Genomic DNA, 17,423 nt, shown 5'->3' on the forward strand with positions numbered 1-17,423 from the left:
AAAAAACTGAATCACTATGCTGTACACCTGAAACTAACACAATATTGTAAATCAACTATACTTCAATTAAAAAAATTATAATATTGAGGTATATATTTGTACTTATCAAATTAAAGGACACATTTTAAATGAGTTCACCAAAGGTAGTATAGCCACTTCTCACAAATATGGCTGATGATAAATTGAAAAAAAAAATTCTGGAGAGGACCACGGCAATGTTTGAAAAAAAAGTCTATGAGATGAGACAAAGATTTACACACAAAGAGGTTCATGAATATGAGACAATTTTTAATCATGCCAGACGTATTTGTTTTATATTGCTGCTGTAACATATTATCATAAATTTAGTGCAACACAGCTTCCTCATCTCAGAGTTCTGTAGGTCAACAGTACAGGTGGGCTCTGCTGTTTCCTCTGTGCCTAGTCTCACAAGGTCAAAAGCAAGGCTCCAGTCAGCTTGGGCTCCTTATCTGGAGGCTCTGGAGGGGAATGTTCTCCCAGGTTCACTCAGGTTGTTGGCAGAATTCAGTCCTGTGTGGGTGTAGGACGGAGGTCTCCGTTTTCTTGCTCTCAGCTGGGAGCCTCTCTCCTGGCTTTAAGGGCACCTGTTTCCCTGACAACACCTCCCCCCAGCCCACATCATCTTCAAACCAGCAACGCCACATCCAGTCCTTCTCCTAGTTCAAACCTCTCTCGATCCTCCTTCTGCCACATCTTTCTCACTCTAACCGGAGAAAGTTCTCTGTTTTTAAGGGCTTGTGTGATTAGACTGGGCTTGCACAAATAATCCACGATAATCTCCCTATTTTAAGGTTCATAACCTTAATTACATCTGCAAAGTTCCTTTCACCATGCAAGGTAACAAATTCACAGGGTCCAGAAATTAGGATATGGGGAGCGGGGGTGGGTGGGTATTCTTCCTACCACATGAGAAAACGCTGAAATTATTTTTAAAAGAAAAAAGACAGGATATTAATCAGGGTTTCTCGACCTTGGCACTATTGACATTTTACACTGGATAATTTTTTGTCTTGTGCGTTAAAGGATGTTCAGCTGTATCTCTCGCTTCTCTGCCCATCAGAGGCTGGTAGCACCTACCCTGCCCTCTCCTCCTCCCCCACTGTGACAACCGAAAACATCACCAAACATTGCTAAGTGTTCCCTGAGGGTCAAAATTGCCCTCCGTTGAGAACACACACACACACACACACACACACACACAGAGGCATACACACAAAATGTGGTTCCAGTTTTGTAGAAAAAACACAGCACAAACATACTCACACACAGAGAGTAAAAAATATTGGAGAAAAAATAACAGAACACTAACAGTGGTTATTGTGGGTTTTGTCATAATAGTTGTTTTGTTTCTTTATGCTTTTCTCTGCTTTTCAAGTTTGAATAACTATTACTTTTAAGCATTATTTTACAAAGCAATTTCTTCCCAAATAGATTTCCAGACACGAAATCTGTGTCTTTATTCTTAGGAGAAGTCCTACATGGCATTTCACTGTTCTTATGAGGTACTGCTGAATTTTTGTATCTCTATTCATAACTAAAATTACGCTTTTCTCTTTTATTTGTCAGATTTTTGCATCAGAAGACATAATCTATACCTAAAACTAATCAAAGCATCAGTGGAATTAACTATTGCTTTATTTGGAAAGAATTATCCAGTTAAGTGGTCAGAACCATTTTTTGAGATAATTGGCTGCTCAGAACCATTTTTTGAGATAATTGCTTGAGAACTTTTTCCAGTAGTTTCCTTTATTATAGGGCATTGTGATCTTCTACTTCTTTTTTTTTTAATTTTTGGCTGCGTTGGGTCTTTGTTGCTGTGCGCGGGCTTTCTCTAGTTGCAGTGAGCAGGGGCTACTCTTCGTTGTGGTGCACGGGCTTCTCATTGCAGTGGCTTCTCTTGTTGCGGAGCACCGGCTCTAGGGGTGCGGGCTCAGTAGTTGTGGCATGAGGGCTCAGTAGTTGTGGCTCGCGAGCCCTAGAGCACAGGCTCAGTAGTTGCAGCATGCGGGCTCATTAGTTGTGGTATGCGGGCTCTAGAGTGCAGGCTCAGTAGTTGTGGCTCACAGGCTTAGTTGCTCCACGGCATGTGGGATCTTCCCGGACCAGGGCTCAAACCCGTGTCTCCTGCATTGGCAGGCGGATTCTTGACCACTGCGCCACCAGGGAAGTCCCCTTCTACTTCTTGAGTCCGTTTGGCCATTTATACTTTTCCATAAAATCATCAATTCAGAATATATATATTAGATATGATTGTATATAAAATACATTATAATTTGTAATATCCACCTTGTCTGTAGTTACATTTTCTTTCTATAGGATATAGAAATGTATTAATATTTTCTCTCTTATTTATTAATTAGATTTTCCAGAGATTTGTCTCTTTCTACTGATATTTTTCAGCAGAACGCTCTCTTTGATATACTTAGCAGGTATAGCCATTATGGAAAACAGTATGAAGGTGCCTCAAAAAATTAAAAATAGAACTACCATATGATCTGGCAATTCCACTACTGGGGATATAGCCAAAGGAAATGAAATCAGTATCTTGAAAAGATATCCGCACTCCCATGTTCATTGCAGCATTATTCACAATAGGTAAGACATGGAAACAACCTAAGTGTCCACTGATGGATGACTGGATAAAGAAGATGTGTGTATATATAAAATAGTATACTATTTAGCTGTAAAAATGAAGAAAATCCTGCCATTTTTGACAACATGGATGAACCTGGAGGATGTTATGCTAAGTGAAATAAACCAGACAGAGAAAGACAAATACTATGCGTGAACTCATTTGTATGTAGAACCTTAAACAGTCTACCTCATAGAGCCAGAGACAGCATGGTGGTTACCACAGGCTGGGGGGTGGAGGAAATAAGGAGAGGTTGGTCAAAGGGTACAAACTTTCATTTATAAGATGAATAAGTTCTGGGGAGCTGATAGAACTCGGAGGGTCGTGGGTATACACTTGTCTGAGACCATTGCATTTCCAGTAAGCCACTCCACTGACCTTCTAGGGCTTAATTACCATCGTTAAGTCTTAAATAACCAGTGCTTTAAATTGTAATAAACCAGATCTTTTTTAAGAACGGCACTCAACGACTCCATTTGGGGAAAGAGGTAAAACACATGTAAAAGTTCACATTTGGGGTTTTAGTTTTAAAATGAACTGTTGCAGGGGTTGATTCCAGGAGACCTTCCTACTGGGGCCAATCCTGGCTCCTCAACTGGGTTGATGGGGAGGGGGAGGAGTCACAGGTGAGGGCGCAGTGGAGCAGCCCAAAGGCATCCCAAGTAAGATGAGGACTGAGCCTCCAGACACCCTGCCCTGCGGATCTTCCCATCACACTTACCATAATCCTCCTGGGTGGGTGAGAAATGGCCGACAGGGCCCTTCACTCAGCAACTGAGGCCACAGGTCACACAGAGAGTCAAAGAGCAGGGGCTGCCTTTATGTCTCTGCTCCCAGTGTTCTCCGCATGCACCCCCAGGAAGGTTCTGCAGGAATTAAGGGGCTGAAGGAAAAAGGATGATGGAGAATGAAGGAGGTGTAGATGGATGCAGGCTGCAGGATAAAGGCAAGCAATTGGGCACCTGTCCCTGAAGCCTCCTGCCAGGGCCCAGGACACGTCGGAAAAGGAAGTGGGAGGAGGGGGCGGTGTGGGCGGGTTCAGTGGGGGCTCCAGTATTTCCAAAGAGGAGGGTATGAAGTGGGACAGAGGGCGCGGGGAGCTTGTCTAGAAGATGCATTTGCCTGGCAAACACGGTTTTTACAAAGACTGTATGTTCTGGAGTTGCTGGTCTTGGAGAGGCAGCTGGAAGGGATAAAGCAGCGATGGGGACTGAGTCCATGCCTGATTGGATGGATGGCTGGATGGATGCGATGGATGGATGGAGTGAGTGAGTGAGTGGTTAAGGGAACCTTAGACTTCCCCAGGTCGGAGCAGCGCGCCCGGCAGGGGTCACTGCGAGCCCCGCTGGCGGGAAGGGGGCGCGGGGGCGCAGGCGCGCAGGGCGCCAAGGCCCTCCCTTGGGGGGGCGGGGGCGGGGGCGGGGCGGGCTGGGACTGGGGCGGGCTGGGGGTGGGGTTAGAGAAAAGGAGCCAACGCGATCCAAACTTCCGGTGCCTGCGGAGAGCCGAGCGGCTGTGGTACAGCTAGAGGCTGCACAGAGGGTGGCTGCACGGCCGGAGGCTGCAGGGCGGACGCGCGGCCCGGCGCAGCCATGGTGAAGATCAGCTTCCAGCCCGCGGTGGCCGGTATCAAGGGCGACAAGGCCGACAAGGCTTCGGCCTCGGCCTCGGCCTCGGCCCCGGCGCCCGCCCCAGCCGCTGAGATCCTGCTGACGCCGGCTCGGGTGAGAGGGACCGGGGGTCTCAGGCAGGGGACGGGGGGTCAAAGCGCGCCTTGCCGGCTCCGGCGACTACCCGAGGCGCATCGGGACCCCGGAGCCTCGAGCGGAGCGGGGTGGGATTCCGGAACGGGTCATCCATCCCGAAGTGGGGAGGGGTCTTGGGTCCTGGTCTTCAGCGGCAGCCGAAAGCGTAAGTGTGAAGAATGGGAGGGGGTCCGAGTCGATGGTCCCAGGCGAGGAAGCGCTCAAGATCTCTTCCAAAAGTGGACCGAGCCCTAGGCGCCTGGCCCCAGAATAGGGGAGGGAGCTGGTCCGGAGAGCTTCGAGGAATGTCGGTGGGGGTATGTGTGTCTGGTTCCAATCATGGAGGAGGGGCCGCGGGTCGAGTCCCCAGGTGGGGGATGGGAGGAGGGTTGGACATTGTTTCCCCAAAGTAGGGCGGTGGGTTGTGATTGGTGGGGAATGGGGAGAGGGGCTCTGGTGCCAACGAAGGGAGCGGGACTATTGATTGCATCCCAAACGGGGGACTGCTGGGGGCAAGGGATGTGCTGTTAGTCTGCACCTGAATTGGTGGACCAGAAAGTGATGATACATGAAATGGAGATAAACCAGAATCCGGCTGGCCGCACGTCCGGGATTCGAGATTCGGGGTTACGAGGCTGGGTGCCCTGATCCCACCGCGCCCCCTGCCGCCTGGGCCTTCCTGCCCTTTTCCTGCCTCTCCCGGCTCCCTCGCGCACTGGGCTACCCCCTCCACTCCGCGGTGCCCTGGTGCCCTCTAGCACCCAGGCTGCGCTTTGTGGAGGCGGGCCTCGGTGCACCCCGCCCCCTCCAGCGTCCTCCCCTCCTCCCCTTTCCCTCCGGCCTGGGGGAGAGGAGGCATTTCCGCCGTGGAAAACTGTCTGAGCTGCTCGGAGTCCGACCGGGGGAGGGCCCAGAGGGGGCAGGACGCGTGGCGGGCAAGGAGGGGAGGGAGAGAGAGCTGGTCCAGCCTGGCTATACAGTGCCTCGGCAGAGGTGTCTGCGCTGCTTCCACGCGGCCGTCGCTCCTGGCGTTCTTGGGGCGCACCAAACTCCCGTCCCCACCCCCGCTTCCCGTTGCTGGCTTATGGGAAGTCTTCCTCAGCGCCAAGGCCCCTCCCCAAGTTGATGGCTCAAACTAAACCTTGCTTGGGGGTATGAGAGGGTGGGTGCTTCAGGATGACCTGTGCCCTGGAAGAGAGGACACCGGAGAGGGTCCTCAGAGGTGGGTGTTATAGCCAGAGCAAAGATACCTAAGTGGGGAATTTCAGGAAGAGCCTTGGCATGCTCCCCTGCCCTGGTGTGTTCGCTGCAGCATCAGTGACCCCCGGGGCTGGGTTTCCGGGGGGTGGGGTGCTCTGCAGCCCCCACCAGAGCAGCTCCATCTTCTTCTGATGCTTATAGATGGGGGGGACACTTCATATTTGAAGGCATGGCCTGCAGCTTTTTTGTTTTGTTTTGTTTTTGTGGTACGCGGGCCTCTCACTGTTGTGGCCTCTCCCGTTGCGGAGCACAGGCTCCGGACGCGCAGGCTCAGCGGCCATGGCTCATGGGCCCAGCCGCTCTGCGGCATGTGGGATCTTCCCGGACCAGGGCACGAACCGTGTCCCCTGCATCGGCAGGCGGATTCTCAACCACTGCGCCACCAGGAAAGCCCGGCCTGCAGCTTTAAAAGTTTGCAGGGGGCCCTTTAAACCTCCTTCCTCCCTTCCACTTAGCCCCTGGAGGGTGCAGGGCTGGGGGCCCAAGGCAGCACACTCACCCCTGTCTTCTCCCAGTTGCTACTCCCGGGGCCGGGCACCCAGCTGAGGCCTGGAAAACTGGACCCTGCCTCCGAAAGCTATAGGATTCGGGCAGGAGGGAGGACCAGCCAGACAGTGGAGGGATGGATTTCAAACTCCATCAGAAGGTCTGCCGAATTTCACAGGAGTGGCACATCCTCCGGCAGCGGCCTGCTGATGGTGTCAGGCGGGCTGGCAGATGCCACCATCGCCTTGGCGGTAACTGACGTCCAGCTTCTGGCTCCAAAGTCAAGCGTCCTCTCTTCCCCCTCATCCAGCGTGAAATGGAAATAACAACATTTGCCCTGTGCTGTTTTCGATGGCTTCGAGCCTGCTGAGTGTGCCAACCCCCCAGACCTTGTTAGTTGGGTAGGGTCCCCTGGCTGTCTTAATTGGCAAGGGGGAGCAATGGGGCCCCAGGAGGAGGATTAAAATCCCAGCCCCTTTAGGACAGATCTGCTTATTAGTAAACTTTCACAGCTCACTGGCCCCCGGGGGATCTGGGGAGGCTTTTGGGTGTCGCATGTTGGCTCTGCCAGTCTCCTGGTGGAATCGGAGCCTTGGGAAGAGAGTTCACTTCTGTGAGCCTCTCGTGGCCTCGCCTGGCCAGTGGGTACGTTTCCCCCACATCCAGTGTCCAACGTAGAGCAAGCCCCCCCATTCTTGCCTCCTACCTCGCCCAGTAAGCTCAGCAGGCGCCCAGCATTCACAGTAGCCCAGGACAGCATCAGCCCGGGGCAGGCAGACTGGGAGGCCCCAGGAGCTGCTTCATCAAGACAGGGCATTTGGGTTTGTCCTGTGCTGATGGGCCTGCCAGAGGAAAGCTTATCAGAAGGTCTGTTTTGGCTGCGGGTGACCCTGGAACCCTCCTTGGTTACTGAACTGGACTCGAAAATAAGATTTAAAGCCCTGGAAGGACCACTCGATGAACAGATGAGTTCACGAGTGCCTTTCACCCATGAGCCACCCTCTAGCTGTCCTAATAAAATTTCAACCTGTGTGCAGGCCCCAGGGGCCAGGGTAGGACGGCAGGAGCACTCTCACATTGCCCCCCCCCCCCCCCCCGCTTCTGAGTAAAATCTGAAACAAGGAGGATTTTGTCCTCAGACGTGCCGCTGGAAGGAAGCGCCTCGGTGGGCCAGGAAGGGATGGGTGTGAGGGCCCAGCTGCGCCTCCAGCTGTCCGCACTCCCCATGTGGTGCTTGCCTCCCAGATAATGAGGAGCCTGCGCCGATGGGCAGCTGGCAGCAAGCCAGCCTGGAAGGTGGGCTGGACGGGAAGCACCCCCTCTTAGTACGCTCTGGCCGGATCATTCTTCCCCTACTGGCCTGCCCTGGGCCTCTCAGCCCGGTTCCCCTCTCCCCACGATCTGCCTGTGTCTTTGCGCGCGCGCGCACACACACACACACAGCCAGGTGTGGGACACACACACACACACACAGCGCGCACACACACACACACACACACACACACACACACACACACACAGCCAGGTGTGGGACACACACACACACACACACACAGAGCCAGGTGTGGGCATGTAGAGACTCGAACAGTCGGAGCTGGGGGCCTGCAAGAGGAGAGGACGGTGTTCAGTACAGTCATCTCAGCGCTGTAATTTTCTCCGTGGCTTTTGCCTTTGATTAATGGCCCCTGGGTCGCCCCCTCCCCCAGCCCGCATACCTTGGGATCAGATTTCACTTTCCTCCTCCTGGCCTCAGGTCCTCGGCAGGAGGGAGCCGAGTCTTCTGGAGTGGTGGGGGAGGGTCCCCTGCCGGCCAGGAGGGTGGATCGCAGGGCTCGGCGTCTTCCTGCCCCAGTGCCCCATCCCCGCCAGCCCTGCGGCCTGGGCCAAAAGGACCTTGGTGAATGGGCAGGCCTGCCCTTTGCCCGCCTGCCCTGGGCCTTCCCCGAGGGGCTGTGGTGTTTGGACTTGTGCCACAGTGGCTCTTCTGCTTTCTCTCTCATTTCCCTCTCTTCTCTGTTCTCCCCGCGGCCCATCCTTGCTTGTTTCAAGGCTGTCAGCAGATTGCCCCAGAGGATGAGTTTCTCTTAACCATAAAAAAAATGTTTATGGTAAGAGCAGGGAAGCGCAGCCCCTGCAGTGTCTCTGAGCTGTGTCTCTGAGCTGTGTCTCCCCCAGGAGAGCCCTTCCAGCCACAGCTCTGCTTCTCGTCCCCCCCAGCCTTTGTTCTCTGGGGTCCCACCTTGGCTGTCAGGAACAGAACAGAAGAGGGGATCTGCGTGGCCCAGCCAAGCACAGCAGAGCAGAGGGTTGTGGAGGGTGTTCTCGGGGTCCGCGCCCCTCCTCCTCACACGGCCTGCACCGTGGGCACCAGTGGCTCACAGGGCAGGAATGGGTTTCCCTGATGGCAAGTTCACGATGCCTTATCAGCCTTTACCCGGCTGATGTCTGTACGTCTAAGCACAGCTCTGCGTGCTCCGTGGGCAGAGGCCCAGTCCCCCGACCCCTGCTAGGCTTCTGTCTGTCTGTCTCTCTCTCTCTCTTTCTCTCTCACTGGTGCCCTTGCCTTTGTGGTCTGCAGCCTGGTAAAGAAAGATGCTGAGGAGGGGGGACTGGTGCTGGGGAGGTGAGGCGAGACCCGCCCCCAGCTGTCCTCCTGGGCCTGCTGTGGCTGCATTTCTGGCTCCCTGCTAGCCGCCTCCGAGCAGCCTGCAACTGTAGTTAACCTGCCTGCAGTTAATTTCGACATCATTACTGAGGGAAGGTAGCTGGGGAGCTCTGTGCATGAGCCCTGCGGGTCTTCTGAGTTAATGCTTAAGCTGGCTGAGTTCCCCCTGACTCTTCTGGCCCTGGCTTTGCCTAATCATTTAAGGAGCTCCGCTGCAGGCTCCGTGAAACCGGCAGGCCGAGGCCTGGGCCCCTTTTGGGTCCCTGGACACGTGGCCCACGTGCCCCACATGAGTGCACAGCGAGGCCTGTGGCTCAGGAAGCCCAGTTGCCATGGAAGCAGTATTTTTCTACCTTCTGGAAGCCCCCAGATGCCTGGCTGTGGGTAACTGCTCCATGTGGGGGGGGTGGGGCTTCTCCTGGGGCTCCAGCATGACAGGTGAAGCAGCTGGGGGCTTCGGAAAGCTGGCCCCTCGGCCGTCATTCCTGTCATTCTGGCTGAGCTGCGCAGCCAGGATCCTAAGGGGTGAGGCCCCAGGTTCCAGCCCAGGCTGCCTACAGGCTCCCCAGAGGCCTCTGGGGGCTGCAGCTCGGGGCTGACCCTTCAAGCACTGACAGCGAGGGCAGGATTCAGGGGCCTCCCGCCCACCTGGGGCTTTACGTCCCAGTGCCTCTGTCTCGAAGCCGGGACACCAGCAGCCTCTGGGCCTGCTTTCCCTTCCATCCCTCCTGCTCAGCCCTGATGCTTCTGGGGGTTTGGCCCCTGCATGCCAGGCCGAGGGGTGTCCGGTAGGGAGGGGAGCAGGGCGTGAGCCATGGGTGTGCCCTACAGGGTCAGTAGGAGCAGGATAGGAAGCCATTGTCCACTGCTCTGGGAAAGCGGGGGGATGCCCAGCCTTCACAGGGACACCCACAGAGACGTGTGAGGACATAGGGTGGGATCCAGGGGTCCTGGCTGGAGACTGTCCTCAGCCACGTTAGCCTTGCCTCATTTTCCTCTGGAGCCCCTCCTCACTCCCCATCCTCCCTGACCTCCTCCCGACCTGGGGCAGCCTGGCCCCCCTGCCCCGCCCCTCCCCCAGGCACAGAGAAACACCTGACCCAGCCGGGAGCAGAAAGGCAGCTATAAAACTGGTAGGCCTCACCCTGTCTGTGAACTTCAATTGTGGAGCTGGCCCTCGGGCTCTTGCTTTGTAGGCCATTGACTTTTTTTGTTTTCTGGGTTTTTTTTAAAGCGATTCTCATAAGCTTGCTTTTGCTTCTCTGGTTTGCAGGAGCAAAGCATGGCCACTGTGCAACCTCGACAGCTGGCTGGTGGTGGCCCTAAAAAAAAAAAAAAAAAGGAGAGCTTTAGCTGATAAAGATCTGCTATTTTTATCTACCACTTTTTCCTTTACAAAGGGCTTTCAGGGTCTCTGTCTCCTTTAATCCCAACAAAACCCTGTCAGGAAGAGTCTGTTCACATTTCACAGGAGGACCTGCAGAGGGTTGGAGGGTCAGGAGGATGGGACGCTCCCCTTGCATGGATCGCAGCCCCTGCTGGGGGCCTCTGGGTCCCCACTGCCCCACTGGTCTCGCTAAATACAAATGTTGTGCCTCCAGGGCAGGATTCCCAGTGGGTGTGGCGCCTGGCCTTTCTTCTGTGTCACCCACCTTTCCTTAGGACCCACTGAGGATGGCTGGAGCCCCTGGGTGGCTTATTCCTGCGAGACGCTGGCGGAGCTTGGTCATCGGGTCGCCCCGTCCTGGGCTGATCCTGGGAGCCCCTTGGAAAGTCAAAACGCTTGCAGTCCCCCACACCCTCCCACTGGCAGCTGTCCCTGGAGGCCCTGTGGGCAGTGGCCACCCAAGTGTGCTAGTGACCTTGGTTATTGCCCCCAGGGAGCCCCAGCATGCCGAGGAGATGCCAGCCAGGGGGGTGGTCTCACCAGGTGCTTCTCTGGTTTCGATCGCAGCACCCCTGCAGCAGGGCCAGGGTGGGGAGAGGCCCCAGGCCTGCAGATGGCCCAGCCTGTGAGGGGGTATGGGATGGGCCGGGTCACCTCTCCATCCTGTGTCTCCATCCCATGGTGCTGGAGGCTGGGGGCCACTGGCCTGGTGATACATGTGCCTCGTGATAGGGGGTGTGTGTCTTTCAGGCATTTTCTACCCTTTTCCTGAGGGAAGGGTGTGGGGAGAGGGGAGACCTCCAAGCAGGGAGGCATCACCCACTCTGATGGGATGCCCCTCTGCTCCCTGAGGCCCAGGTCCCACACCCCCATGTGCCCCAAGCACAGCAGGCTCTGCACCCCACCCCTACCAGGCTGGGCCCCCTGTGTGCCCTGAGAATAAAGGCCTGTCCTGGGTAACTTGGACCTGAATCATGTCCCCACTGCCCGACCTCCCGCTATGCAGGATGAAGGAAGAGTGGAAGCAGGCCCAGAGGGCTAAGCAGACGGTCAGTGGCGGAGCCGGAGCGGGAAGGTCCAGGCTCCCCTCCTGCCCCCCACCTCTGCCACAGCTCCTTGAGGTTGGCAGGGGCACTGGCCTCTACCCTCACCCGGCTGCATCCGCACACCGTGGAGGAGGGATTGAATGACGGATCCCAGAGGCAGAGCCAGGCCTGGGGCTTGCAACATCTCCAGGGTGAAGGAGGCCCTGGTTAGGGCAGGGGTGCCTGCGAGGAAGGGCATGAAGACAAGCGATGGCCGAGGTCACACAGCTGGGAAGAGCCTGAGTCACGAGATTCTCAGTCCAGTGCCCCAGGGAAAGCAGGGCTGCTGAGTTTTACACATACCTCCATCCACTGGCCCAGACGTGTGTGGACTGGAGTTGGGTCAGCCTGGCTTGCTGCTTCTTGGCAGTCCTGCAGCTACTGTCCCGAACCTGAGCCTGGCTCCCCAGAGGGGGTTTTTCCAGGAAGCTCCTGCCCTGGCCTCCCTGCCGGCAGCCACGTTTCCCTCCCGGCAGAGGCTTCCGGAAGCCTCCAGACTTCACCCTGCGGGCCCTGCTTCTGACAGCCTGCTCGACAACAGTGCCCGTGTGATGCCATCCCTGCCCCGGCGGGCTGACCTCTGCCCAGGGTGGCCGGAGGGCACGAGCTCCCGTGCCCAGACCCTGTGGGCCTCCCAGAGCCCTGTCCCCACTGGTCAGCAACCATTTCCCCCCGCAGCTTCCTTGGAAGAGCCCAGCAGACTCCCCACCCCCGCTGTCCCCATTCGGTCCCTCTGGGCACTCCAGCTTTCGGGTGGATCTTGTCACTTCCTACCTCAAAAGACTTCCCTGGTCCCCGCTGCCCAGAGCAGCGGCTCCCGGCCCGCCCAGTCACTCCAGTTCCTACAGGTCCCTAGGCCTGGCTCAGTACCAAGGCCATGTCTGTGCTTCCCCCCTCTCTACGTTTGAAAGAATCTACTGTGGTCCCAACTGGTATAATCAAGGGGCTAATGGCGTGGGTGATTCAAAACATGCTTGCTTCGTCCCCGTGGGTCCAAGGTGGGGCTCCGTTTCTCTTTAGACGGGAACAGCTGCGGGGGGGGGGGGGGTCCTGGTAATGCTTTCCTTTCCTTCCAGAGACGATGCTCTGTGTGTCCTGAGCGTCGTCCTCCCCTCCCTTTGCTCCAAGGCTCCTTCCCAGCCAGCAGGGTGAGGTCTCACTTCCGGAAAGGGGTGGCGGGGATTCCCAGGGGTACAGGACCACCACGGGGCTGACCCTGCACTACTGTCCACAGGAGGAGCGGCCCCCCTACCACCGCTACAAGAAGGGGAGCTCTGTGGGCGGCTTGTGCTACCTGTCGATGGGCATGGTCGTGTTGCTCATGGGCCTCGTGTTCGCCTCCGTCTACATCTACAGATACTTCTTCCTCGCTCAGGTGAGGCGGGGCGGAGGGAGACGGGGCCTTGGAGAAGGAGTGGCGCTTTAGAGGGCGGGGCAGGGCGAGCGTTTGCGGTGGGTGTGGGAGCTGGCAGGAGCGGGCACTGAATGACGGCGGAGAGCACTCCGCCAAGTGCTCGGGGCGGAGGAGAGGGCCGCGGGGAGCCCTGGGCACGCCCCCTAGGTGGGAGGAGCGCCCGGGCAAGCCCAGAAGACCTGAATCCTTCTCCTCCCTGGCCTTGGTCCGGGAGACAGGACCGGTCCCGTCCTCTGGCTGCCTCGGGCTCCGGAGGAGTGTCCTTACCTAGCTCTCTGGACGCATCTGAGGCTGACAGGGAGCTCTCCCAGGAGCACGGTCGGTGATGGGGGAGCCAGGCTTGGAATCCGGGCTTGGAGGCCCGCAGCCCCTTCCCACAGCATCACCCCAGGGCATTAGCACCAGAAACTCAGGTGCAGCAGAAATTGGAACTCTGCGATCCCTTCAGAGCCCGGCCCCTGTGCCCATGGGTCTTGCTCTAAGGACTTACACGCGTGGACATTTGGGCTATAAACCGTGAAGGGTGGAGGGTGGCTTATCGACAGTCACCTCCACCTACCATCACACCCTGGTTATCTGCTCACACAACCAATCTGGGCACGAAGCTGGGCCAAAGAACTGGTGGTGGTCAGCAGCCTTGCGATCAGCCCAGGCCTGGGGAGGGAGGCAGGGCCACCAAGCTCTCAGAACTGAAGGTAGTTAAATGAAAGGTTGCTTAACAGAATAACCATAAACATAACGAATGGGGAATCTCGGTGACAAAAAGGTTGGGAATTGCCAGTCATTTATGACCCAAGTGAACTCTTCCCACCCTCAAGCATTGGACTTTGACTTTGTTGTCATCCAGTTTTTCTACGGTGGAAATGACTAAAGAGTTTGCAGTCCATGTGACCTTACCCTTGAAACCTCAGCTCCCCTCTGTCCATGGCCTGCTTCCCTACCCGTTCCTGGTTCTCGCTTTCTGGGGCCTTTTCCTGTTGCAGCTGTGGCCCTGCCCTGGACCTCCCCTCTGATCCTACCCACCCCCTCATGCCCTCTTGGGGTTCCTCACCCCACCCCAATGCCCAGGGAGTAGGGGAACCTCAGAGCAGCCTCTGGGTCTACGCCCTGGGACAGTATGATTCTTGTGTGATGATTCATCCTCCCGGGACAACTTACACTAAAACAGAGAAAGGGGTGTCTGCCCACCGTGGGCCGGACCCGGAGGAGGTCCTGGAGAAGTAGGAGGGGCCCGCGGTCCACTGGTCAGTCATGTAGCCTCAGTCACGCCAGGCTGCCTCCCTTCCCTTACTGATGGAGTGATTAGGCGTGCCCCTCAGATAGGGGACACCGTGTTTGTGTAGGTTTCTCAGGAAGCACAGGATCCAGGGAAGGTGGTGGGTCCTTGCTTGAGGTTGGACACGGTGCCACCAGAATCTGATAAGAGGGCTGCCTCTCAGCTGCTACCCCTTCCTCCCGTGCCCTCCAAGGTCTGCAGGGCCTCGCAAAGGGGGCAAGAAGGGCGGGCGAGCACCCCCTGGTGGTGGCGGAGGGTGGCACCCTGCAGGGCCCAGCCTGTCCAATCCAGAGTCCCCCTGTTTGCCCCTGAGGACACCCCTCCGACCCCAGGCTCTTCCTCAGGTGTCTGTCCCCCCGCTGGTCTGCCCCATTTCACAGCCATAGACTCATGGACTCGGAGGCCAGAAGGGGCCTGAGGGGTCACCTTGTTTTACGGATGGGGAAACTGAGGCCCAGAGAGGTCGTCCTCCTAGGAACTGGCAGACCCGGCTCACCCTCCCTGACTCGCCATGTTTCTTAGTTTCTCCATCTGTGAAATGGGTGTCATAGACCCATCCTCCCTGCCTCCCCAGGCCTTCGGAGCCGGGAGTGGTTAGGCAGGTGGCAGTGGTCTCACGGAGGGCGCTGTGTGACCAGACTCTCTCTCTTTCTCTCTCTCTCTCTCTCTCTCTCTCTCTTTCTCTCTCTCTCTCTCTCTCTCTCACTCCCTCTCTCCCTCTCCCTCCCTCTCTCCCCCCGCCCCCACGCCTTGCTCAGCTGGCCCGAGACAACTTCTTCCACTGTGGCGTCCTCTACGAGGACTCCCTGTCCTCCCAGGCCCGCACTCGCATGGAGCTGGAGGAGGACGTAAAGATCTACCTCGAGGAGAATTATGAGCGCATCAATGTGCCGGTGCCCCAGTTTGGGGGCAGTGACCCTGCGGACATCATCCACGACTTCCAGCGGGTGAGGCTGGCCAGGCACGGGGCGGGGGCGGCGAGGGGGGCGCCACAAGGAGGAACAGGTGTGAAAGGAGAATGCCCACGCCCCTTATACAAACTTGGAGTACATACCCTGTAATGGAAACCGTGGAGTAGATATCTACGGTTTAGGTCAATCAGGGATTTAAAGAGACCACTTTTATCATATACGTCATGCGGTTATACACTGAATGTGAACTAGTCGTGGTTGATGTTCTCCTTGGCCACCTGACAGCTGGCTGTAACGGGCGAGGCCAGTGTTGCTTTTTACTGAGCTATTTCCGTGTTGACATCTTATTGAGATGCGGCTCACGGGTTTGGGAGGAGCATCTCTTGCTGAGTGTCCAGGCTGTCCACAGGGGTGGCGGGACCTCCCAGCTTTGGTGAGATGCACAGGTAGGACGTTGCCCTGAAATTCGAACCTAAGCTGTATACCCCCAAGAAGAATCCTTGTCACAACCGAAGCATTTAATAGTGTTTTCATCTAGTGAGTGGAACCTTCTACAAACACAGGCTAGGAGAGGAGCGGGAGAAGGGGGCCCCACCCCGGTGCTGAGGAATCTGGGTGCGTCATGGGCGCGGTGGGGTTCGTGCCTCGTACAGCCCGCCGGGGCCAGTCCCTCGCCTGCGGAGACTGACGCGGCCCCCTCTTCCTGTTCAGGGTCTCACTGCCTATCACGACATCTCCCTGGACAAGTGCTATGTCATTGAGCTCAACACCACCATCGTGCTGCCCCCTCGCAACTTCTGGGAGCTCCTCATGAACGTGAAGGTGAGCCCGGCCCCGGCAGCATCTTGTCTCTCCCTTGCCCCGCCTCCATGAGACAAGGGAAGGATGGGGGGCCTGGGCGTTGCTGTCAGCTGGGCCCAGCACCCCAGGTTGGTCCCCCCGCCTCCAGCTCCCCTCTCCCACATTCAGAGCCAACACCTCTCCTTTCTGCCCCCCCCGGGAGAACCCCAAGACCAGCTTCCTCAGTGTTCACGGCCATGCCCCACGTCGCCCCGTGTCAGCAGTGCAGGGAGGAGTTGGGGGCCCTGCCCCTGAGGAGCGCCCCCCCTAGGGTGGGAGAGCACACTCGCACACACGTGACTCACGGCAGTGCGGGTGCAGGTGCAGGAAATGCCTGGGGACGTCAGAAAGGCGAGCCACGCGGCCTGTGGATGACGGGCTGGGCGTGTTGGAGGGCACTGCAGGCGCTGGGGGGGGACTCGGCTCAAGTGAGCAGGAGGGAGGCGAGGGCAATGGGGGACCGAGAGCAGCGAGCCCTGGTACTGACCCAGTGCCGTGGCCGCTCCCTTTGCAGAGGGGGACCTACCTCCCGCAGACGTACATCATCCAGGAGGAGATGGTGGTCACGGAGCACGTCAGTGACAAGGAGGCCCTGGGCTCCTTCATCTACCACCTGTGCAGCGGGAAGGACACCTACCGGCTGCGGCGCAGGGCCACCCGGAGGCGTGAGTGGCTGCCTCCACCCACCTCGGCCCCTGCCCTGAGCTCCAAACCATGGCCACCCTCTGGCAGTGCCTGGCCGCGTAGCTGGAGACCAGCTGTCCGAGAGCTCAGATTGCGGCAGCAGTAATAACAGCTAATGAGCACTTACTATGTGCCAGGCGCTGCTTTACACTCTTTATGTCCTCCTAAGAGAGTGTAAGTTATCGTCATCCTCGTCATCATTATTCTTGCCGCCCCTTTTAAAGATGAGGAAATGGAGGCACAGAGAGGTTAAGAAACACCCCTGAGGTCACACAGCAAGAAGGTGGCAGAGCTGGGAGGTCTGACTCCAGCTTTTGAGCTCATGCCACTTTACCGCGCTGCCTCTGGGTGAATCTGGGTTTCATTTCCTGGGCCTCCTCCTCCCCGGCCCGGGTCCTGAGGCCCTGCTCAGGCTCTGAGGCTGGTGGCCTTTGTGGCCCAGCCAGTTCTAGGCCAGGACACAGGCCTCACTGGGATTTCTCTGTTCTCTCCCAGGGATCAACAAGCGAGGGGCCAAGAACTGCAACGCCATCCGCCACTTCGAGAACACCTTCGTGGTGGAGACACTCATCTGCGGGGTGGTGTGAAGCCCCGCCCCTCCCTCCAGGCCCCGCCCCTGCCCTCTTCCATTTTCTCTTCTGGCCACTCTGGCCCTTCCCCTCGCTTAGCTTGTACTTTGGACTCCTTTCCATAGATGTGACATGTCTTCCCGTTTCTCTCCAGCCCTGCCCGCCTCCCTGTACCAGAGCTGTGACCTCTCAAGGCCTCACCCTCTGCTGACCTCCTGGGTCTGGGGGATGGAGGGGACGCCCCAAGATGGTTTCTGTGACCACCATCTTGAGGTCAGGTCCCCGGGGGCCTGGCCCACAGCTGTACTGGCAGCCCAAAGGGGAGGACTGGAGGGAAGGGCCAGGCATGCTGGGGCTCTGGCGAGGGGTGGGCTGGGGGCAGGGGGGTGGAGTGGGGTTCAGGAACGTCTGCACAGCGGAGAAAGGTCTGAGAGGCTTTTTCCGTGCA

At 57.2% G+C, this 17,423-nt stretch overlaps 1 protein-coding gene across 1 annotated transcript; it reads left to right on the plus strand.

The window, feature by feature from the left end:
* The first annotated feature begins 4,148 nt into the window (after nucleotides 1-4,148).
* Nucleotides 4,149-17,126, plus strand: ITM2C (integral membrane protein 2C). Its single transcript, XM_007127014.4, has 6 exons — nucleotides 4,149-4,377; nucleotides 12,516-12,656; nucleotides 14,730-14,918; nucleotides 15,594-15,704; nucleotides 16,237-16,387; nucleotides 16,902-17,126. Exons 1-6 carry the CDS (start codon nucleotides 4,246-4,248, stop codon nucleotides 16,991-16,993), a joined length of 816 nt encoding a protein of 271 aa, XP_007127076.2. The 5' UTR covers nucleotides 4,149-4,245; the 3' UTR covers nucleotides 16,994-17,126.
* The last annotated feature ends 297 nt before the right edge of the window (nucleotides 17,127-17,423 follow it).

The sequence above is a fragment of the Physeter macrocephalus genome, chromosome 2 (assembly GCF_002837175.3).
Source record: "Physeter macrocephalus isolate SW-GA chromosome 2, ASM283717v5, whole genome shotgun sequence".
NCBI lineage: Eukaryota > Metazoa > Chordata > Mammalia > Artiodactyla > Physeteridae > Physeter > Physeter macrocephalus.